The sequence below is a fragment of the Notolepis coatsorum genome, assembly GCF_963971535.1.
Source record: "Notolepis coatsorum genome assembly, chromosome: 3".
NCBI lineage: Eukaryota > Metazoa > Chordata > Actinopteri > Aulopiformes > Paralepididae > Notolepis > Notolepis coatsorum.
The window spans coordinates 19,764,782-19,788,404 of NC_140167.1; the positions used below are offsets into that span (position 1 = coordinate 19,764,782).

General features: G+C 46.7%; 1 protein-coding gene across 1 annotated transcript in view; it reads left to right on the forward strand.

Moving 5' to 3' along the window:
* Positions 1-23,623, forward strand: part of LOC311225251 (nardilysin-like) — a 50,643-nt gene that overhangs the window by 18,103 nt on the left and 8,917 nt on the right. The window contains 19 exon segments of the mRNA XM_084310467.1: positions 1,363-1,420; positions 3,989-4,062; positions 4,271-4,340; positions 4,516-4,593; positions 5,172-5,292; positions 7,765-7,823; positions 7,937-7,991; positions 11,201-11,305; positions 12,160-12,283; positions 14,320-14,403; positions 18,207-18,326; positions 18,482-18,533; positions 19,618-19,768; positions 20,302-20,429; positions 20,610-20,659; positions 20,662-20,771; positions 22,517-22,548; positions 22,714-22,732; positions 22,734-22,853. Of these exon segments, the coding sequence (XP_084166593.1) occupies positions 1,363-1,420; positions 3,989-4,062; positions 4,271-4,340; positions 4,516-4,593; positions 5,172-5,292; positions 7,765-7,823; positions 7,937-7,991; positions 11,201-11,305; positions 12,160-12,283; positions 14,320-14,403; positions 18,207-18,326; positions 18,482-18,533; positions 19,618-19,768; positions 20,302-20,429; positions 20,610-20,659; positions 20,662-20,771; positions 22,517-22,548; positions 22,714-22,732; positions 22,734-22,853 (1,610 nt within the window).

Consider the following 23,623-nt stretch of genomic DNA (forward strand, 5'->3'; position numbering starts at 1 on the left):
GCCGGTGTGAAACGTGCCATGTAACCATTGATTACCTTTCCAGCGGAGAGATCATAAGCCGTGTAAACGGCGATGAAAAAGCACGTCTGTGGGGAATCGATTTGTGTTGAAAGAAATGTTTCATTGCTCTGTATGGGCTTTTAAGCACCGGCGGGCGGGGGGAAAAAAGAGAAGGCCGTAGGTAGGATTTTCATCGTTCTTCTATTTGCCTAAGGGGGCGTGATTATGGCTTAATAATCCGATCAAAGAAAACCTCCCAAACCTGTGAAGGTGACGGAGAGGGAAGTGTTCCTCCTCGTAGGTCTGAAGAGAATATACAGCAGAGGTTCTGCCATCGAGGGATTAGACACACATTATATAACGGTAAACACCTTTCAGACTGCCCACGATTATACACGATGATACACCCCGTGGGTACGTTGCCCAGAGCGAAACCAACTGCCGACGCCGGTTCAACGTGTTTTTAAATTGGCCGTCGGGGACAGAAGAGCTGGCTCCGCCCCCGCAGACGACCCCGGCGGCCTCCAGGCTGTCGGTCTCCGACGCCTTTTTTTTAGCGATTATCGGTTGCCGTCGTCTGGACGGCGTGTTTTCCCACCCGCTTGAGGCCACGCACCCTTATCTGCGCTAATTGCCGCCCGAGAAGAATTCTGTCATTAGATGGCATTTCAGAAAGGCGCCGTTAACTGTTTTTTCGCAGAGACACTAGTGGTGGGGGAGTAAACGTTTATTTATTTGTTTTACCTAGGGACCATGTACACGATGTTTTTGCTTTCAATGTTAATGTGCCAGAGTTAGTCCCTGCTTTACACGCGTGTCTTTACGGTGTGGGAGGAAACCCACGCAGACACGGGGAGAGAACACGCAAAACTCCACACTGAAAGTCCTCCCACCGGGGATATTATTATACAAACAAAAACATTTTCATTCTTATTATTATGCTGAGGTATGATGAATGAAAATCATAGCAAAATTAAACTGTTCCTCGTTTGCCGGGGACCACTCCCCTTGGAGCTATACCTCAAGTATAGCCTGTCGCCAGGGGGTCGCCAGTGGCTCAGGAGGTAGAGCGGTCGCCTGGTAATCGCAAGGTTCCCGGGTTCAATTCGCAGCTCCTCCCGGGCAGCGTGTCGTAGTGTCCTTGAGCAAGACACTTAACCCCTAACTGCTCCCGATGAGCAGGTTGGCACCTCGCATGGTCACCTCCGCCCATCAGTGTGTGAATGTGTGAGTGAATGGGTGAATGTGAGGCGTCAGGAGTCACTGGTGTACAGGACCCAACAGTATTTACTCAGGGTAAATCGGACACATGGACCTGCCATCCATACTGACTTCACTTCCTCTTGTCTTCTTCTCCTTCAGAAAAGCTGGACACCCTGGAGGAGTGGGTGAGAGAGATATTCACCAAGGTGCCCAACAAGTGAGTAAGAGGAGGACATCCCTCTGTCGCTCTCTCTCTCTCTCTCTCTCTCTCTCTCTCTCTCTCTCTCTCTCTCTCTCTCTCTCTCTCTCTCTTCATCTGTTCTGTTTACAGACATCCCCCTGTCGCTCTCTCTCTCTCTCTTCATCTGTTCTGTTTACACAGACATCCCTCTGTCGCTCTCTCTCTCTCTCTTCATCTGTTCTGTTTACAGACATCCCCCTGTCGCTCTCTCTCTCTCTTCATCTGTTCTGTTTACACAGACATCCCCCTGTCGCTCTCTCTCTCTCTTCATCTGTTCTGTTTAGACATCCCCCTGTCTCTCTCTCTCTTCCTCTGTTCTGTTTACAGACATCCCTCTGTCGCTCTCTCTCTCTCTCTTCATCTGTTCTGTTTACAGACATCCCTCTGTCTCTCTCTCTCTTCATCTGTTCTGTTTACAGACATCCCTCTGTCGCTCTCTCTCTCTCTCTTCATCTGTTCTGTTTACACAGACATCCCTCTGTCTCTCTCTCTCTTCATCTGTTCTGTTTACAGACATCCCTCTGTCGCTCTCTCTCTTCATCTGTTCTGTTTAGACATCCCTCTGTCGCTCTCTCTCTCTCTCTCTCTCTTCATCTGTTCTGTTTACAGACATCCCTCTCTCTCTCTCTCTCTCTCTTTTCATCTGTTCTGTTTACACAGACATCCCTCTGTCGCTCTCTCTTTTCATCTGTTCTGTTTACACAGACATCCCTCTGTCGCTCTCTCTTTTCATCTGTTCTGTTTACAGACATCCCTCTGTCGCTCTCTCTTCTCATCTGTTCCGTTTACACAGACTTCTCTCTCTTATTTTGTTTGTCATCTTTAGCTTTTTTTTTTTGTATCAATGCCTTATCAGAATCAAAATCAGAAACACTTTACTTGCTGAATACTACTGACGTACAGGAATTTATCTTGATGGCAGTGGTGCGAGGACACATCAAAGAGGTATGAAGGTACACAGTACGACATACATACATACATACATACATACATACATACATGCATACAGACAGACAGACAGACAGACAGACAGACAGACAGACAGACAGACAGACAGACAGACAGACAGACAGACAGACAGACAGACAGACAGACAGACAGACAGACAGACAGACAGACAGACAGACAGACATGCATGCATGCAGACAGACGGTACATACATACATACATACATACATACATACATACATACATACATACATACTAGGGCTGGGCGATATAACGATAACGATAAATATCGCGATATATTTTAATAATCGATATCGAAAGAAAAGAAAAAAATGGAAAACCGTCTTTTTTTGTGACCTGCAACAGGGCAGTTTTAAAACCAGAGACAGTGGACAGACGTGTCTTTCTTGCCTGCAACTTAAAGTAATGGCTTTGCTTGTCCAAATGACAATACTGACCAAATTGAGATTTCTTTTTCTCTTGTCCATTTATTTTGTTTGCTTTCTAATTTAAAATACAGTTTGAAACCGTCTGTACACAGTAGGCTATGTGTGCTAGCAGAGCTAGTCTCCAGTCACGAGTCACAGTGCACATGTGTGGTGGTTTGTCCACCAAAAAAGCGCCAAAAGATAGAAAAGAAACTAGCAGAGCCAGAACTGTTCAACTCCCCTGGAGCCACAGCCAGCAGAGAAGCCGGTTTACTTTCGCTTTCAAACCAGCTGCAGCCTGAGAACTGGAGTGTGAGGGGATGTAACACTAACGATGGCGGCAACGACAAATATTATAATTTTTTTTTTTACTTATAGCAATTTAGATAATTATCGATATCGAGTGATATGATAACATTATCATATCGTTATCGCGATATGATTTTTTGCCATATCGCCCAGCCCTAATACATACATACATACATACATACCGGTACGTACAGAGAGACAGAAAGACAGACAGACAGACGGATAGACGGACAGACGGATAGACGGATAGACGGATAGACAGACAGACAGACAGACAGACAGACAGACAGACAGACAGAACATTCACCAACTGGCCCTCCATATCTCCCTGACCCCCCCCCCCAGCTCCACCTCACTGTCTTCCCAAGTCCAGCCGTCCATGTTTTGTGGACACAGCCATCTCCAGGGCAGCTCCCAGGCTCTGGAAGACACTAGAGACCTAGAGTCCCTCGTAGTTTTCCAATCCTGTCTCGAGACCATCTCTTCTCCACTGCCTTCAGTTAACCCCCCCCCCAATCTATTCTTGTGTGTCTGTGTTATGCTTGTCTGTTTTACCACCGCCCTTAGTGTAAACTAAGTGCCCTTTGAGTTCTAGAAAAGCGCTATATAAGTAGCATTTTATTATTATTACTATTACATGCTACGATGACAACCTCACATGTACAGTGCACGGGGATGGTACACACCTGTATTTGCAGAGCCTGATTCGTAACATTATAGTGTACTAGTCCCGACCACTGTTTTCCTTCCACACTCCGCCTCCATTGGCTCATTAGTCACCGTATGTGTTCTATTATTAACATGTCATCATCGACTGGGATTGGTCGCTTGTAGTGATGCTTTGTTTCCATGGTTACAGCGCCGAGCCCAAACCAGACTTCTCTGAAATGCCTGATCCCTTCGACACCCCGGCCTTCAACAAGCTGTACAGAGGTATCTGTCTGTCTCTGTCTGTCTGTCTGTCTGTCTGTCTGTCTGTCTGTCTGTCTGTCTGTCTGTCTGTCTGTCTGTCTGTCTGTCTGTCTGTCTCTGTCTGTCTGTGAGATATTATATACAGACTGCACAGCTTGTTGCAATTTGGCGTGATTGTTTGATGCAGACAATGATGTCCACTAATTTGAGTGTGTGTGTGTGTTCCCAGTGGTACCAGTGAGGAAGGTTCATGCTTTGACCATCACCTGGGCCCTGCCCCCTCAGGAGAAGTACTACAGGTACTCTAGCTATGCACACGAGTGCTCCATGAATCACAGACATAATAGACCTGTTGTAATGGATCCGTAAATCGAGGCCATTCTCATGTTGAGTGTGTGTCGTTGTCTCTCTCTCTCTCTCTCTCTCTCTCTCTCTCTCTCTCCCCCTCCCTCTCTCGACCCGTCTCTCGTCCAGAGTGAAGCCTCTCCACTACATCTCCTGGCTGATCGGACATGAGGGAACAGGCAGCATCCTGTCGCTGCTCAGGAAGAAGTGAGTGTCTGCAGTGGTTTACCTTCTCCACTGACTCTCTTTTCAGCCGGTCCTCAGTTGAATCGGTTGAACGGGTCCCTCGCTTTGAGTGCAGAGTGGCCCGTTCTCTCTGGTCCCCTTACGGGTGGTGAATCTGATGGCTCTCCATCAGCCTACAGTGCAGATAATCAGATAACCCCGTAGTCACTTGGTTGTCCTGCCGTGTCAGCTTCGTAACCTGGGCCACCTGGGCGCTATAGAGTGCTGCTTTAAAAAAAAAATTGCTGGTGTTTTTGGAATGTTTACAAAAATTATATTGAGTGCACCCTCCCCCCTCAAAAAAAACAAAAGTGCCATTGAGGCCACTGTGTACTGGTACACAAAAAAACTAATGTTCCAGTGTTGTAGGGACTGGTTTGTAGCTGGTTTGACGTTTGACCTTTTTAAGCATAAAATAAAATAAAAAAATAAAAGTGACATAGACTCACCAGCTTGAGTTTTAAAGTCACCTGCTTTGTTGTTGTTTTGTGTGTGTGTTTTAAAAGCTCTTTCCTCTGGTGTGTGTGTGTGTGTGTGTGTGTGTGTGTGTGTGTGTATAGGTGCTGGGCCCTGGCTCTGTCCGGAGGGAACAGTGAGACAGGCTTTGACCAGAACACCACCTACTCCATCTTCTCCATATCCATCACCCTGACGGACGACGGCTTCAAGAACTTCTACCAGGTAGACACCCTTAACTCATTGGACGCCACGGATTAGCCTCATCCTGTAGTAGCCACCGCTGTAAACGGTGGGAGTCGCTCACCTTGTTTGCAGGGCTATAACTGTTTCTCTCTCTCTCGTTCGCTTGCGCTACAACCACAGAGCCAATCGGATCACTATCCGCTCCATCCTCGCCACGTGACGTCACCATGCGAGTCAAATCAGAATGACCTGATTTTTCCGACCAGGAAATGGTCTGAGCTGAATGAGAGCAATCCGCCAATATGGTATTTAATAGAGACACAGACACATTGATACTAACTACTATTACTATAATACAATGCTAGACACTGAAAAAGCCATTTATAATGCATGTCACCTTTTAATTAAGACCCGTTTCCAAGAAAAAAGTATCTGTGCTCTTCCATATCGGGACCCTTTTTGGCAAATGGTTATTTGGTAGTCGATAAAAAGAAAACTGTAATTGTTGTAATCTACAGGGCTGTACGCTAAGCTTTTTCACTAGGGGCACACTTGCCCCTAAATGAGAAATTTAGGGGCACAGAATATTTTTTAGGGGGGCACATTTTTAAATAACAATTTTACCATTATAGTGCAAAAAAAATATGTTCCTGCCTCATTACTGTGGTCCTTTTATTTAACATTTAAGTGCGTTTGTTTTCAGGTTTGTATCTTTTATAATGAACCAACTGAGAAAGTGTGTAAATCACTAATAGAACAAAAACAACAAACTGTGTGTGTGTGTGTGCGCGCTTGTGTAGTGCTCCTTGAATGAGATCACCACAACACACACACACCATTGCATTAATCAGGAGGACAAGAAACTCTGCATACCTTTGTTTCACAATGAAAAGTGCTTTATAAATAAAATGAATTATTATTATTGTAAATAACCCCATGAAAGGTTTATTATTTTTATGGGTAATTACCCGCTTCATATTTGTGATGTTACTGGTTTCAGTGTGTGCCTAAAGTGATCAATGTGTTGGGCCGTTTATAGAGATCTATGCCAATTAATGTTTATGTATATCCGGGACTTTTCTTTATAAGAATTGAGAGGCCTACTACGGTATGTGTATATGTGACCTTTATTTTGAAAACCGTGTTGCGACGCAACCTTGTTTAAGTTTGCGCTTTTGACACTGAAATGATCAGTTCAACTTAGCTCGAAGGAAAGACTCTAATCAAAAAGGTTTAATTGACCCGTATGAGGCTCTTACGGTAGGACTTTGATTGTTTATAGAAGAGGAATGTAATACTATGCAAAACGAGAAATAAACAGTGATTTTACCAGCAGTAAGTTGCTAGCCACTTTCATACGTGGAACCGTGACAATTATTAGTATTATCTTATTTGCATATTGTCTCATTATTAGATAGATAGGTTGATACTTTATTGATCCCCGGAGGGAAATTTAAGTAGACAGTATTTCACGTCCTAATAGTGGGCGACTCACCTAATGCATGGCTGACCTGAACGTTAGAAGTGTCCGTGTCCCCGTCAATCATCACTGCCAGGTCCGACTTAATTTAATCGGCTATGTTCTCTTATCATCTCTCCACCTTCTTACGTGGTCGTCATAAGATGGACTGATATCCACTCCGTTGTTCTTGCAGAGCAAAATTAGCGGCTTAAACTTATTGAAAGGAAGTTCACATTCAGTTTCGATTGTTCGCTAGGAATTATGGGATTTGGTGTTGGATGTATGGACTCTACGCAGGCGGGACATGGTATTTAATCGCACGATAGACTACAACTACCAAGTATATAGTGTGACCCAGATTCACTTCACATGCAAATCTTTTTTTCCCACACGGTAAATTCATTCATTGCCGACAGATTTTTTCATAGCACCGGCGTGACATTATGTCTCACTGTACAGCCCTGGTTGTAGGCTAATGTTTTACAAATTTTTTATTAATTTAGGAGTGAAATGCGAATGAAGGGTTGAAATCACTACTCGCAAGGTTGCCCCCAAATATTATTTACCACTCGCACGGGCCAATTTAAGGGGCTATTTGCGATAATCTCGTTGCAGTGTACAGCCCTGAATCTAGGTCAGTAAACTTTATCCTTAATCAAAGACTCTGCTTCCGTGAATAATATCTGGTCAAATGATTCCACATCAAGTGGCAATGTTTAGGGGAATGATCTCTGTGTGCCTTACTGTAGGTCCTCTCTCTTTTTCGCTCACTCTCTCGCTCTCTCTCTCTCTTTTTCGCTCACTCTCGCTCTCGCTTGCTCTTTCTCTCGCTCTCTTTCTCTCTCGTTCTCCATCTCTTGCTCGCTCCCCTGCTCTTTCTCTCTCTCTCGCTCTATCTCTCTCGCTCTCTCTCTTGCTCTCTTTATCTCGCTCTCTCTCTTGCTCTCTTTATCTCTCTCTCGCTCTCTCCCCCTCTCTCTCTCGCTCTCCTGCCCGCCCTCCTTTACTGTGAGAGAGCCTAAACCCTGAGTCTCTGTCTCCCTCTACAGGTGGCTCATCTGGTCTTCCAGTACCTCAAGATGCTCCAGACCCTTGGCCCACAACAAAGGTAAACACACACACACACACACGCACACGCACACACACGCACGCACGCACACACACACACTCACACAGACACAATCGTTCTTATTACTGAATCGCTTCTGAATCCCCGTCTAGAATCTACGAGGAGATACAGAAGATCGAGGCCAACGAGTTCCACTATCAGGAGCAGGTAAGATCCTTGCAGTCGTGGTGTTTAGTTTATTCAGTGAGTTTATGAAAAGGACAGCGTGCATGTACATTAATCAGCTGTAAACTAATAGGTACAATACAGTCATACAGTTATAATATATACAGTAAAAGTGCAAAGAATACAAAATACAACAAGTCATAAAAGGTACCCACACATCCTCATCCTACCATATACCCACAGGTCCTCATCCTAACATATACCCACACATCCTCATCCTAACATATACCCACACATCCTCATCCTAACATATATCCACACATCCTCATCCTAACATATACCCACACATCCTCATCCTAACATATACCCACCGATCCTCATCCTAACATATACCCACCGATCCTCATCCTAACATATACCCACCGATCCTCATCCTAACATATACCCACAGTTCTTCATCCTAACATATACCCACACATCCTCATCCTAACATATACCCACCGATCCTCATCCTAACATATACCCACCGATCCTCATCCTAACATATACCCACCGATCCTCATCCTAACATATACCCACACATCCTCATCCTAACATATACCCACACATCCTCATCCTAACATATACCCACAGGTCCTCATCCTAACATATACCACACATCCTCATCCTAACATATACCCACAGTTCTTCATCCTACCATATACCCACACATCCTCATCCTAACATATACCCACAGGTCCTCATCCTAACATATACCCACAGGTCCTCATCCTAACATATACCCACACATCCTCATCCTAACATATACCCACAGGTCCTCATCCTAACATATACCCACACATCCTCATCCTAACATATACCCACACATCCTCATCCTAACATATACCCACAGGTCCTCATCCTAACATATACCCACAGGTCCTCATCCTAACATATACCCACACATCCTCATCCTAACATATACCCACAGATCCTCATCCTAACATATACCCACACATCCTCATCCTACCATCTAAGATAAATCAGTGCTGGTTGGTTGCTTAGAATACTAGTTTTTCAACATGCTTGCTGTAAGAACAGTTATAAGTAATGTGTTATGTTTAGTGCTGTCAATCGATTAAAATATTTAAAGGGGAACTATCTTATAAATGGCCTTTTTGAGTGTTTAGCATTGTTTCCTAGCTATGTGAACTTATATTAATATGATCTATGTCTCAAAATTCTCATATTGGCGCATTCTTCCAATTCTCCTCTCACAATATTCACCCTCACTGAACTGAGTCATTTGAAAATGTGATGATTTGTGATGTCAGAAAGACACCGCTGCATGATAATGGAGAGGTGCAGGATGAGCTGCACACAGTGGCTGGAGCCCAGGCTCAAAACGGCTCGAGATCTTGAGGTAGAAAAATGCTGTTTTTGAGGACTTGATTAGAAATACAAAACAATGAATAAAAAAAATATATATATTACAGAGGTGTTCCATAGACTCACAGGAATTGTGTAAAAGTGCCCAAATAGTGAAAGAAATAGTAAAATAGTTCCCCTTTAACTCTATTAATCACATGATTGTCCATCCTATTTTATTTTTATTTTTTACCTTAAACAGATCTTTTTCAAGTTCCAAATTTTTATACTCTCATCAACATGCGAGTCAACAAATGCTTGCTTTATGCAGCCATTTAACACAAAAGGATGACCCTCATGCATCGCAAATTTGCATCAAATTCAAAACAGAGTGATGCACAAAATAACTGAAAAGAAAGTGTGCATGAAATAATAGGGGAAAGAAAACGTTAGGAACTTGTTACATTCACCCACACAAGGGCTGAGTAATCACCCCCCCCCCCTCTCTCTCTCACACACTCTCCCAGCTCTCTTTCTCTCTTGCCCCTTCCTCATCTCTCTCACCCCCATCTCTCTCTATATATCTCTCACACACACACTTCAGAAACAAACATAGTATCAATGAGAGCATCAACAATACACCTGAGTGGGGCGGCTAGGTGGTGTAGTGGGCAAGGCGCTCGCCATCAACGCTGGAGACGCTGGGTTCTAATCCAGCTCTCGGCGTTGCTATCAGCTTGGCTGGTCGTTCATACTAACACAATTGGCAGTATTAGGGGTGGGAAAGCTGATGGGTGGGTCCTGGGCGTTGTGGACAGTGACTCCTACAGTTCGGTCGGGGCGCCTGCACAGTGAGGGTAGGATCTGGAGGGAGGTAGTGTGACCTTCCACACGTTACACTCTCCCAGTGAGAATCTGCGCTGCCAGGCTGGCTGCCGGCTGGCTGCACATGCGTCGGAGGAAAGCATGTGACAGTCTCCGGCCTCCCGGACCAACAGTAGTGGGGGGTGCGCAACAACCAGGAAGGGGGTTGGGAATTGGCATAACGACTAAACAGTGGGATGGGAGAAAAATCGGAAAAAGGAGGGGGGGGGGGATAATAATAATTTAAAAAAAACACTTGAGTGAAGGCTAGAAAAAAAATTTAAAAAAAGTTTAAAAAAAATAAAAATAAATTTCTTAAAAGTTAATCGTGAGTTAAAAAAAATAGTGGCGTTAATAGAATCGGGCGATAACGCGTTAACTTTGACAGCCTTAGATGTTACATTATGCTGTGTTACGTGACATTACTGTACGCCTGCGCTACCTTATGTTAACGTGTGCACAACCTCTGTAGGGGAGGAGGCAGGGTGGCCTGGTGGTTAATATAGAGACCGTCCTGTAACCAGAAGGTCACAGGTTCAATCCCACACGGCAGCCAATGTGCTGTCGTCGTGGGAACCGGATCTGCATGATCCATGTAGGTTTAATAGTGAAAACAACACACGGTACAAAGTACAATCATGTAGGTTGAGCTTTGGCTATAAGAGCAGTGCTCTCATCCTGGCCAGCTGGGAGAGAACACAGAGGTGGAGGAGAAGGGGATCCGGGATGGAGAAGGATGGAGGTCATGGGGACATTGTCTCTCTAGGTGTGAGATCCGGGCTATTGTTAGGACCGACTACAAAGGGATTCCTCCACAGTGTCCTTGAATAAGACGCTGGACTCCAGCCTACTCAGCACAGGGGACGCAGCAAATAGCTGACCCCCCACACACTCGGCCCCCTGGGGGAACGTGTACATGTTTCTCAGCGCTATGTATGACATACATTCCTGACTACACTGCATAACACGGCAACCTTTCTAAATCCTAAATGACCTGTGTGCGTGTGCGCATGTGTGTGTGTGTGTTCTGTCCCTATCAGACTGACCCTATAGAGTATGTGGAGGACATCTGTGAGAACATGCAGCTGTTCCCTAAAGAAGACCTCCTGACAGGAGATCAGCTCATGTTTGAGTTCAAACCCGAGGTCAGTACATTTACATTGTTGTCATTTAGCCGACGCTTTTATCCAAAGCGACTTACAAGTTCTGTACAACTCTATCAGCTGAGTAACAATGTTCATCAAAGTGTTCAGACTTGAGTGCTATAGTGTTGAGTGTATGTTAGTGTATATATATATATATATATATATATATATATATATATATATATATATTAGGTAGAGTGCATGACAGTAGCTACCTTTTTAACTAAACTCTAACCATACTTAGGTAAATGATAGATTAGTCTACTCTATACTATGTGTGTAATATAGATAGAGTTACGTCGGCGCGGTCAGTGAGCGAGGCCGCCTGATAATCGAAGGGTTGCTGGTTTGATCCCCAGTACCCCGGTACTGCCCCGACGTGCCCCTGAGCATTGGACACCTAACCCCCCCCCATGTAGACCGTATGTTCCAGCCTGCTTCAAGGGCGAGTGTTGAAAAGTAGCTAACGTTAGCTAAAATACTGTGATACAACATGACGGGCAGTGGCTTGTACTGTAATATGTCACTGTTGTTGTATCTGTCCACGTAAAAATAAATCTTTCAATATGCATACTGTATCTATACCTATTCATATATGCTTATGGATAGTAAGGGTTTTTAGGTATATTCGGGTGTTTTTGCTCATCATTGATATTCTGGAGAATCTTTTCCCATCTTCACCTCCACTGTCTTTGTAAAGACATCAAGAGGTTATGTCACACAGGTGTGTAACCACAGTCATTCACAAAGAGTTGTGTGTTAACCTTTTCTTTTCTGTGTTTGTGTGTGCGTGCTTCTCTATATGTATGTGTGTGTGTGTGTGTGTGTGTGTGTGTGTGTGTGTGTGTGTGTAGGTGATCAGTGCAGCCGTTTCCCTCCTGACCCCAGAGAAAGCCAATCTGATGCTGCTGTCGCCAGAACACGAGGGCCACTGTTCCCTCCGAGAGAAGTGGTTCGGCACGCACTACAGCGTGGAAGGTGAGTGTGTGTGTGTGTGTGTTTGTGTGTCTGTGTGTCTGTGCCATCTCTCACCAGGCCCAATGTGACTTAAAAATACAACAGAACGACAAAACAAGGGTGTGATGTGAGAATGGTGTGTGTAGATGTTTGTGTGTGTGTTTTGTCTGTGTTTGATGATAATGTACCCTAATATAGAGCTTTGATCAGGCTTGATCCGACATGAACCCATGTAGGTTCTGTCCAAGCCCGATCCACGGCAGCAGCTTTGAGCCTGAGCCCGATTTAGAAAAAAAACAAATTTCCACTATTAAAGGGGAACTATCTTATAAATGGCCTTTTTGAGTGTTTAGCATTGTTTCCTAGCTATGTGAACTTATATTAATATGATCTATGTCTCAAAATTCTCATATTGGTGCATTCTTCCAATTCTCCTCTCACAATATTCACCCTCACTGAACTGAGTCGTTTGAAAATGTGCCTATATGTGATGTCATATAGTCACTGCTGCATGTTAATGTTCAGGCGAACACGACGCTCAGCAGGCCCGGCGCAGTGGTTTAGGAGCCCAGGCTCAAAACAGCTCGAAATCTTGAGGTAGAAAAATGCTGTTTTTGAGGACTTGATTAGAAATACAAAACAATGAATAAAAAATATATATATATTACAGAGGTGTTCCATAGACTCACAGGAATTGTGTAAAAGTACCCAAATAGTGAAAGAAATAGTAAAATAGTTCCCCTTTAAATATCATTATTATTATTATATCATTATTTAAAATGTTTAAAAGGTCACACAGTGAGGCTGCCATTCTGGTGCTGTTGTAGTGAGTGCCTGCTGGCCAAGCCCATCTCCATTGGTGCCAGTCCACCTGTCCTGGAAGAGTTCAATGTCCCAGACAAAACAACTGATAGGCTATAAAAAAAATAATGACATTATCAAGGCATGTTGATTTATAATATTTTCTATTGGAAAAATAGGCTACTTTTGCTTATACATTATATTCCAAATAAAATAAGTCCAGTCAATAGACTCGTGTGCATAACACGTCCCTGAGTGTCAGACAAGCTCAGCCATAATAATAATGTTGTTGATGGAAGACTGGGACTGTTGCCAGTGTTGTTGAGTGGAGTTATAACAAATGGAGAGGCCCTCTGAAGATATTATGTCCCTTTCAGTCTTTGTTTGTGTGTAAGTGAAGGAGAGACAAATGAGACTCTTCAGTTGCCTCTCCGCTCGCTGTCCGGTTCAGCACCAGGGACAGGTTCAGCACCAGGGACAGCGCCAAACCCCACGGTCCCCACAGTCTGTACACAGCGGCGCTTAACGACGACTCGACAACACGGGTGACGTGACGGGTCAACGTTATGGCTGATGAAACGGAGAGAGAGAGAGCGAGAGAGAACCCTCTCTCTGCTGGCCCACTCGAGCAGGCTACGTTGGCCAGTCTGGCCCACTCGGGAATTAATTACTGGATAACGGAAACCCTGGCGTACACTATGAGTCAGCGTTTGTATTATCTTTTTTAATTTTTTTTTACAAACCCGACCCGATTTGAGCCCGGGGGGATTTAGAAACATTACAGCCGCAGGGCCCCGGGTTTGGGCACGGAATCAAAGCTCTGCCGTAATAACGCGCTTTGCCCTCGACGCTCAGTGAACACATGTAGCAAGCGTTGTCCTCTCCTAACGGAAATGGTCCATCCCACAGGGGTAGAGATGGCTAGTGTTTCCTTCAGAACTCTTTCTCAAACACTCCCGACATTTAAACCAGCACACGAGGACGCTCCAAAACCGCCCCGCCCGCCCCCATTAAAGAGGGATGCCGCTGAAATGGAACGTTTAGTTTGGAATCCTGCAAAAACCTTTCGTCACATTGGCCACATTTTAAAATCTTGTTATATTAACATGTATTCTGGATTCTTCACCTTCGTTGCATTTTGTTTACTTAGGGAGCTCCCTAACTCAAAGCCCATGAAACAGAATTACACGCTAACATTTTATTTTGAGTGGAAACGCCAGATTGTAGTTATTGATAGTCCTCCTGCTTCCACACAGACGTTGAGGAGGAGTGGAGCGCGCGGTGGACGGACTCCGAGCCCAATAACGAGCTGCATCTTCCTGCCCACAACAAGTATATCGGTGAGTAGGCAACACGACTGGGTTCAAATCTGTGTGGGAATTATGTATACTTAGTCGTACAAGATGTTTATATGGTCTACCAAAACATTTTTAATTAAAAGTAAAACTGCCGGGGGCGACGGTGGCTCAGGAGGTAGAGCGGTTGTCTGGTAATCGGATGGTTCCCGGTTTGTTTTCCGGCTCCTCCCGGCAGCATGGTCGCCTCCGCCGTCGGTGTGTGAGCATGTGAGGCCCTTGTTACACACACTGTTTTTGTGCTCGTTTGAATATGTTCTTGAATACGTTTGCTGTCCCTATTAGATAGAAATGACGTTTTGGCAGGAAAACGCGTTGCCCTGCGGGAACGCTGAAAAGGTGTTTTCCTCGCCAAAACTCGCCAACAACGTGTCGTGTAATCTCCGCGGAGCCGTTGTTGCTCAACGCCCATGCGCAGTAGATACCATCTGCGTGCCCTTCCGGTGACAACAGAGCTGTCTCAAATAGCTTGCAGCTACCATGTGTTGTCAAGTTATTGTTATAAGGACCCCAGTCCAAGCTACAACAGTCTGCATTCCCTTAACAATTGTTTGTATTGAGCCGCCTTGTTGACATTTTCTTTGCAGGAAGTGTATTGGCACATTCAAGTTCTGATTGGTTGAAAATTGCCTTCATGGGTGCTCCAGTAGCACACCATGTTACCGCGCTCGCGCGGGACTCCGTGCTGCGTCACGGATCTGGTTGACTCCGAGTTCGATTCCCTGACTCGCCGTCATTTGCCGAATGTCTCCCCCTGCTCTCTCTCCCGTTTCACCCTGCAACTGTCGGTCATGCTTGACCAGGAAAGCGATAAACGCTAAAAAATAAAGTTAAAAAAAAAAAAAAAAAAAAAAATTGCCTTCATGTTCGCTACCTATTGCCACCTACTGCTTTGGCAGTGTACTACATCACTGTGCTCAGGTGACAAAACGAAAGTGTGACTCGCCTACTGGCTACGTTGCGACCTGGAAAAGCGAAACTCATCTGAAAACGAAACTCAGTCTAACCGCAGCCTTGTGCAAACCCTGAATGGGTGCAGGGTTTGCACAAGGTCCTTGAAGTACTTAAATTGCTTGATTTTTTTTTTAAAGTCCAGGCCTAGAATTCCTTAAACAGAATTTCTTTTAACAAGGTGCTTAAAAAGTCCTTGAAATTCAAATCAACCATTCGCATTGAAAGTTTTGTTCATCCATGATGAAATAGTTCAGAATCAAGACTTTTTATTTATTTATTGTAACTAATTGTTGGAAATTGGTTTTACTTTTAAGCCATATACATATTGGATCCTATATCCTATATATTCTTTCTATAAAAAACTGCATTTAAAAGTGAATTGTATCTTTAAATGCCCCTTTTAAAATGAAAAATGTTGCTTAGTAAAGTACTTGAAAGTCCTTGAATTTTGCAATGTCTGTGGGAACCCTGTGGGTGAATGTGAGGCATAAGCTGTAAAGCGCTTTGGATAAAGGCTGTTATATACATGCAGTCCATCTTTTAGAGAGTATGGCAGGTCGGCATGCATACATTTTATTATCTGAAAACCCGCCCTCTTTTCTTGATCCTCTAATCACAGCTGTCGATTCCCTTGGGACTTTGTGGGAAGTGACGGTTGTGATTGGAGGAGGGAGAAAAGAGGGCGGGTTTTCACATAGGTCACTTAGTACAAGGACTTTAAAGTCTTGTCGTATAATAAGAAAAACATGGATGAAACGAGAAAAGTAGTGATATCTGAAGGCAGAAACTATATGTTTCTTATAATCCCTTTTTTGTATGGGTACAGCCAAAAGTGGAACCCAGGGGAGATATTAGGCTAACAAGGCTTCAGGTGGGGCTGATCTTCTACAGCTGAACACTGGGCCTAAACCGCTGCATATCCTATGAGTCTGTCTCAGGGACTCTAGTCCTTGTCAGCGCGGGACACACATTTGTGAAAACCAATAGTCTCACCTGCCTGGGGACTAGGGTTTCCGCGGTGATGTGGAATTTCCCCATGACTAATAATAACCTCATGACAACACCGGTATTACCTCGGATGTCTGTAGAGTGCTTACTCTGATCTTTAACGTTATGTGGCTTGATTGCTCCACGGTGTCTGTCCGTCTACATCTGTTTTTAAATAGTTTTCAGTGATTAGTATCCATTTGGTGGCCAGACAGGGTTCTAATTAAAAAAATAAACCAAGGGACAATAATACTTTCCGTCACTTTTTTTATCCGTTCATTGACGGGACGGATCAATGTGTTGCTGGTCTGGACTTTGTCCTCTGAGCTCCTCTCCAGTCGAGCTTTCGCTGCTGTGGGGTTTAATCCGAAATATTTCCAAATCCTTCATCGAGCCTCCTTTCTCTCCTTCACGCAAAGTAAAAACTAAGTGAAAGTGAAACCTAATAATAGCTGCTGTCCACGCAGACACGTTCAGTCTATAATGTTGTCTTGTCTTACGCACTTGATAACACATTTAGTATCTGAGAGATTTGAACCTGTGACCATAGGATCCACAGGCAGCCGCACTAACCAGCTGAGCTGTTGTGGGTCAGACCTGTTAGCAGGTGCTGGTTTACTGCGACCAACTAATCCATAGTTTACATACGTCCTCCCCCCGAGAAAGTGTGTCCTTGCACGTTCTTTCATCCCCGCGCGCACTATCCCAGGGGTTAAGGCACTGAGATCCCACCCCCGTTGCTACGTGAACCTGGATACAGGTTCACAGGGCAGTGAGATCCCACCGCTGTCACCAATGTAACCGAGAGGCGTCTCTACTTTTCGTAGCTCCATTTCTGCAGACCCCTCTCTGATTGGTTGAGCTCCATTTCTGCAGACCCCTCTCTGATTGGTTGAGCTCCATTTCTGCAGACCCCTCTCTGATTGGTTGAGCGAAGCCCCTCTCTGATTGGTTTAGCTCGTCACGCGGTAAAAGGCGGATGTAATGTTATCCTATCAAGAAGATAAGTTATGTTATAAGTTATAAGTTATCGTTATGGCGTAATCAATACTTCCATGCGTATAAATTGCGTTCGCGACCTCCATGTTTTAGGGTATTCATCAGAAAACTCGGATCCGGGATTCGGCTCCCATCCGTCGGCCAAGAACTGTGGGTTTTCAGCCTCTCTCTCTGGAGCTTAACGGAGTTTCGAAGCTAGAGGAGCTTGTCGCGGCTCATGCGCATGCGCGCGCTCGGCCAATCAGAGAGGGGTCTGCAGAAATGGGCTCAACCAATCGGAGAGGGGTCTGCAGAAATGGAGCTACGAAAAGTAGAGACGCAACGAGAGATTTTAACCTGCGACCATAGGATCCACAGGCAGCCGCTCTAACCAGCTGAGCTAAAGGGTCAGACCCGTTAGCAGGTGCTGGTTGACTGCGACCGACTAATCCATAGTTTACAGTATTAAAAAAATAAAATGTTATATGAATGTGGGCCTAAATGGGTTTAGAAAAGAAAAAAAAGAAGCATACACTGGTGGGCAAGTCACTTATTTGGTGGAGCCTGAATACCGAGTAACACAGGAATCAGACTACCGCGGCAAAAGCCTAACCGGGGACGTGTTCTTATATAGAAAACAACTTCTTTCGCCATGTTTAGACGCACCAGAAACAGACTTGCGTGATACGTCGGACTCGTTTGGTTCCGATAAATAGTTATTAAGAAACACCGGTGATGTGTAGGCCCACTGCATATGAAGAAGGAATATCTAGGTCAGCCGTACATGATGTGGATACCTGGTATAGCTAGTATAACCAGAAGTGTGACGAGGTTAATTTTCTTCTCGTGTGTGTGTTTTCTTTATCCAGCCACCAAATTCACCCTGCAGCCATCTGACTGTCCCGACACAGAGGTCCCGGTCAGGATAGCAAACAGCGACAAAGGCTGCCTCTGGTACAAGAAGGATACGAAGTTTAAAATCCCTAAAGGTATTGTCTTGTCCTGGGGTGCTTTTTTTCTCCTTCTTCTTCTTTTGTCTGTGTGTTTTTAACATTTGCAAATGACACAAGTAAATCATAAGAGCTGGATGTCCTCGGTTGACCGCTGTTCTCTCCTCTCTCTCTCTCTCTCTCCTCCTGAGCAGCTGATGTCCGCTTCCACCTCCTCTCCTCCGTCATACAGCAGTCTGCCAAGAAGTAAGTTCATCGCCTAGAGATGAAGTCCGTGACTGGCTTTCAGATGGGAACTCATCCTGACAAGACACTGAAAGATCACTTAATCTTTTGCCAAAAGTCTGTTTTCATCTTTCTTTTTTCCCCCTTCCCCCTGTCTCTCTCCTCCCCCTGCTCCCTCTCCTCCCCCTGCTCCCTCTCCTCCCCCTCCCATCCAATCACTGTGCCAAACCAACTCCCTAACACCACTGTCTCCCAACTCTCCCAAACCGACCTCCTATAACACCACTACCCCCACCTCCTCCCCTCTCCCTCTCCCGCTCCCCTCTCTCCCGCTCCCCTCCCTCCCTACCCCTCTCCCTCTGCCCTCTCCCTACCCCTCTCCCGCTCCCCTCCCTCCCGCTCCCCTCCCTCCCGCTCCCCTCCCTCCCTACCCCTCTCCCTCTGCCCTCTCCCTACCCCGCTCTCCTCCCTCCCTACCCCTCTCCCTACCCCTCTCCCTACCCCTCTCCCGCTCCCCTCCCTCCCTACCCCTCTCCCGCTCCCCTCCCTACCCCTCTCCCTCTGCCCTCTCCCTACCCCTCTCCCGCTCCCCTCCCTCCCTACCCCTCTCCCTACCCCTCTCCCTCTGCCCTCTCCCTACCCCTCTCCCTCTGCCCTCTCCCTACCCCTCTCCCGCTCCCCTCCCTCCCTCCCTACCCCTCTCCCTCTGCCCTCTCCCTACCCCTCTCCCGCTCCCCTCCCTCCCTACCCCTCTCCCGCTCCCCTCCCTCCCTCCCTACCCCTCTCCCTCTGCCCTCTCCCTACCCCTCTCCCGCTCCCCTCCCTCCCCACCTCCTCTCCTCTCCCTCCCCGCTCCCCTCCCTCCCTACCCCGCTCCCCTCCCTCCCCACCTCCTCCCCTCCCTCCCTACCCCTCTGCCCTCTCCCTACCCCTCTCCCTCTGCCCTCTCCCCTCCCTCCTCCCCTCCCTCCCTACCCCTCTGCCCTCTCCCTACCCCTCTCCCTCTGCCCTCTCCCCTCCCTCCTCCCCTCCCTCCCTACCCCTCTGCCCTCTCCCGCTCCCCTCTCCCCCTCCCCTCTCCCCCTCCCTCCCTCCCCCCTCCCAGCGTGGTGCTGTTCGACCTGCTGGTGAACATCCTGGGCCACAACCTGGCGGAGCAGGCCTACGAGGCGGACGTGGCCCAGCTGGAGTACAAGCTGGTGGCCGGGGAGCACGGCCTGGTCCTCAAGGTCAATGGGTTCAACCACAAGCTGCCCGTGAGTGACGCGCTCCGGCCGCGGGGACACATCGAGATACAGATACTGACATGCGGTCACACGCATAGTAGTCTCACAAATACATACGAGACGAGGTATTGGTGTATATCAGTGGTTCCCAAACTGTGGTGCGCGCACCCCTTGTGGTGCGCGAGCGCCCTCTAGGTGGTGCGTGACATGAAAAGGCTAATGGTGGTAAAAAAAAAGTAATGTTTTTTGTTTTTTTACAATAAAATTTCATAAAAATCTTAGTCAAACCTTTAGTATTATGGATATTAAACATGCTGGCAGAGTACATGCGTCGCCGTGGGAAGAGATCAAATTAAAAATAAAATCTGTGCACGGAGACCAGCAAAAAAAATGTCTAACAGAAACCCATTGGGGGGTGCGTCAGCTAGGTCGGGAGGTGACGGGGTGCACGGCCAAAAAAGTTTGGGAACCGCTGGTGTATATGATGATGCAGATGATGTTGACCCCCCTCCCCCCCCCCCCCCCCCCCCCCCTCTCTATTTCTATCTGTGTGTGTGATGTAGTTGCTACTCCACCTGATCATCGACCACCTGGCTGACTTCTCGGCCTCTCCCGGCGTCTTCAGTATGTTCACAGAGCAGCTGAAGAAGACCTACTTCAATATCCTCATCAGACCAGAAAAACTGGGCAAGTGAGTCACGTTGTTGTTGGTGTGTGTGTGTGTGTGTGTGTGTGTGTGTGTGTGTGTGTGTGTGTGTGTGTGTGTTTTGGTCCTGCGTGACCAAATTCACATGCTCTTTCTCTTTTGACCGTTTCTCTCTTCCTCATTCTCTTTCTTTTCACTCACCCCATCTTTCCCTCCCCCCCTCAGGGACGTGCGTCTGCTGATCCTGGAGCACGCCCGCTGGTCCATGGTGGAGAAGTACCAGCTCTGACGGCAGGGCTGACCGTGGAGGAGCTGATGGAGTTCAGCAGCAGCTTCAAGGCCCAACTCTACGCTGAGGGAATGGTGCAGGGCAACTTCACCAGCACGGTGAGTAGAGGGAGAGAGACACCAGGCACTGTGGAGAGAGAGAGAGAGAGAGAGAGAGACCAGCACTGTGGAGAGAGAGAGAGAGACCAGCACTGTAGAGAGAGAGAGAGACCAGGCACTGTAGAGAGAGAGAGAGAGAGAGAGAGAGAGAGAGAGAGAGAGAGAGAGAGAGAGAGAGAGAGACCAGCACTGTGAAGAGAGAGACCAGCACTGTGAAGAGAGAGACCAGCACTGTGAGTAGAGAGAGAGAGAGACACCAGGCACTGTGGAGAGAGAGAGAGACCAGCACTGTGGAGAGAGAGAGAGAGCACTGTGGAGAGAGAGAGAGAGAGAGAGAGAGAGAGAGAGACACCAGCACTGTAGAGAGAGAGAGAGACCAGGCACTGTAGAGAGAGAGAGAGAGAGAGAGAGAGAGAGAGAGAGAGAGAGAGAAGCACTGTGAAGAGAGAGACCAGCACTGTGAAGAGAGAGAGACCAGCACTGTGAGTAGAGAGAGAGAGAGACACCAGGCACTGTGGAGAGAGAGAGACCAGCACTGTGGAGAGAGAGAGAGAGCACTGTGAAGAGAGAGAGAGAGAGAGAGACCAGCACTGTGAAGAGAGAGACCAGCACTGTGAGTAGAGAGAGAGAGACAGACACCAGGCACTGTGGAGAGAGAAAGAGAGAGAGACCAGCACTGTGAGTAGAGGGAGAGGGAGACACCAGGCACTGTGAAGAGAGAGAGAGAGAGAGACCAGCACTGTGTGGAGAGAGGGAGAGACACCAGCACTGTGAAGAGAGAGATAGAGAGAGACACACTGAGACACCAGCACTGTAGAGAGAGAGGGAGAGAGAGACCAGCACTGTGAGTAGAGAGAGAGAGAGACACCAGGCACTGTGAAGAGAGAGATAGAGAGAGACACACTGAGACACCAGCACTGTAGAGAGAGACCAGCACTGTGAGTAGAGAGAGAGACACCAGGCACTGTGAAGAGAGAGACCAGCACTGTGGAGAGAGAGAGAGAGAGCACTGTGAAGAGAGAGAGAGAGAGCACTGTGAAGAGAGAGAGACCTTCGCCAGCACTGTGGAGAGAGAGAGATACCAGCACTGTGAAGAGAGAGAGACCAGCACTGTAGAAAGAGAGAGATACCTTCACCAGCACTGAGTAGAGAGAGACCAGCACTGTGAGTAGAGAGAGACCAGCACTGTGAGTAGAGAGAGAGACCAGCACTGTGAAGAGAGAGAGAGACCAGCACTGTAGAGAGAGAGAGACACACCAGCACTAGAGAAGAGAGAGACCAGCACTGTGAGTAGAGGGAGAGAGACACTGAGACACGAGCACTGTGAGTAGAGAGAGAGAGACCAGCACTGTGAGAGAGAGGGAGAGGACATCACCAGCACTGAGTAGAGAGAGAGAGAGACCTTCACCAGCACTGTGAAGAGAGAGAGACCTTCACCAGCACTCAGCAGAGAGAGAGACGCCAGCAATGTGAGTAGAGCGAGAGAGAGAGAGACCTTCACACAGCACTGTGAAGAGAGAGAGAGAGAGAGAGAGAGAGGAGAGAGAGAGAGAGAGAGAGAGAGACCTTCACCAGCACTGTGAAGAGGGAGAGAGAGAGAGCGAGATTCACCAGCACTGAGTGTAGAGAGAGAGAGAGAGAGATTATTCTATTTCCCATCCATCTCTCTCTCTCCACACACACACAGCAGCGATCTCAATCTCTTAATTGTCTCTTAATTGTCCTGTCCTATGTGCTGTCCACAGGAGGCAGTGCAGTTCCTGCAGTATGTCACAGAGTAAGTATACCGCTGCTATTCTTCTACCACTCACTGTTCCTTCTGGACAACAACCACCATTGATTTGCAATCAACTGTGATGGGATCTGTGTGTAAACCAATTACCACCATTCCTACCCGTTGTTCTTCTGCCCCATTTATCTCCTCTCCCCTCTCCCCTCCCAGTAAGCTGCAGTTCTCCAAGGCTGCCAGCAGAGGTGCCGGTGATGTTCAGAGTGGTGGAGTTGCCCCTGAAACAGCACCTCTGTAAAGTCAAATCACTCAAAAAGGAGACGCCAACTCAGAAGTCACCCGTTTACTACCAGGTATATACTGTACCCCCACCTTCAAGACCGTTTACTGCCAGGTATACTGTACCCCCACCTTCAAGACCGTTTACTGCCAGGTATATACTGTACCCCCACCTTCAAGACCGTTTACTACCAGGTATATACTTTACCCCCACCTTCAAGACCGTTTACTACCAGGTATATACTTTACCCCACCTTCAAGACCGTTTACTGCCAGGTATATACTTTACCCCCACCTTCAAGACCGTTTACTACCAGGTATATACTGTACCCCCACCTTCAAGACCGTTTACTACCAGGTATATACTTTACCCCCACCTTCAAGACCGTTTACTACCAGGTATATACTTTACCCCCACCTTCAAGACCGTTTACTACCAGGTATATACTGTACCCCCACCTTCAAGGCACCCACCTCCAAGCACCCACCTCCAAGACCCCCACCTCCAAGCCCCCCCACCTCCAAGCCCCCCCACCCGATCCTGAAACCTGGGGGATTTATTAAAATTGTTTATAACCATCTTACTGCCCTATACTACCATGCACTCCTCCTACTATACTAATACGTCTTATATCTATGCACTCATCACTGCAGCACCCACGTTTCAGCACCGTTACTCAGCTGAAAGAGTTGTACCTTTTCTTCCTGCTGACTTGTCGTACAGAACTGTAAGTCGCTTTGGATAAAAACGTCAGCTAAATGACTAAATGTAAATGGTCCTATTATTGCCATGCTCTGATGACACGGGGATATGAACAAATTATATTAGCAAGCGCACACACAC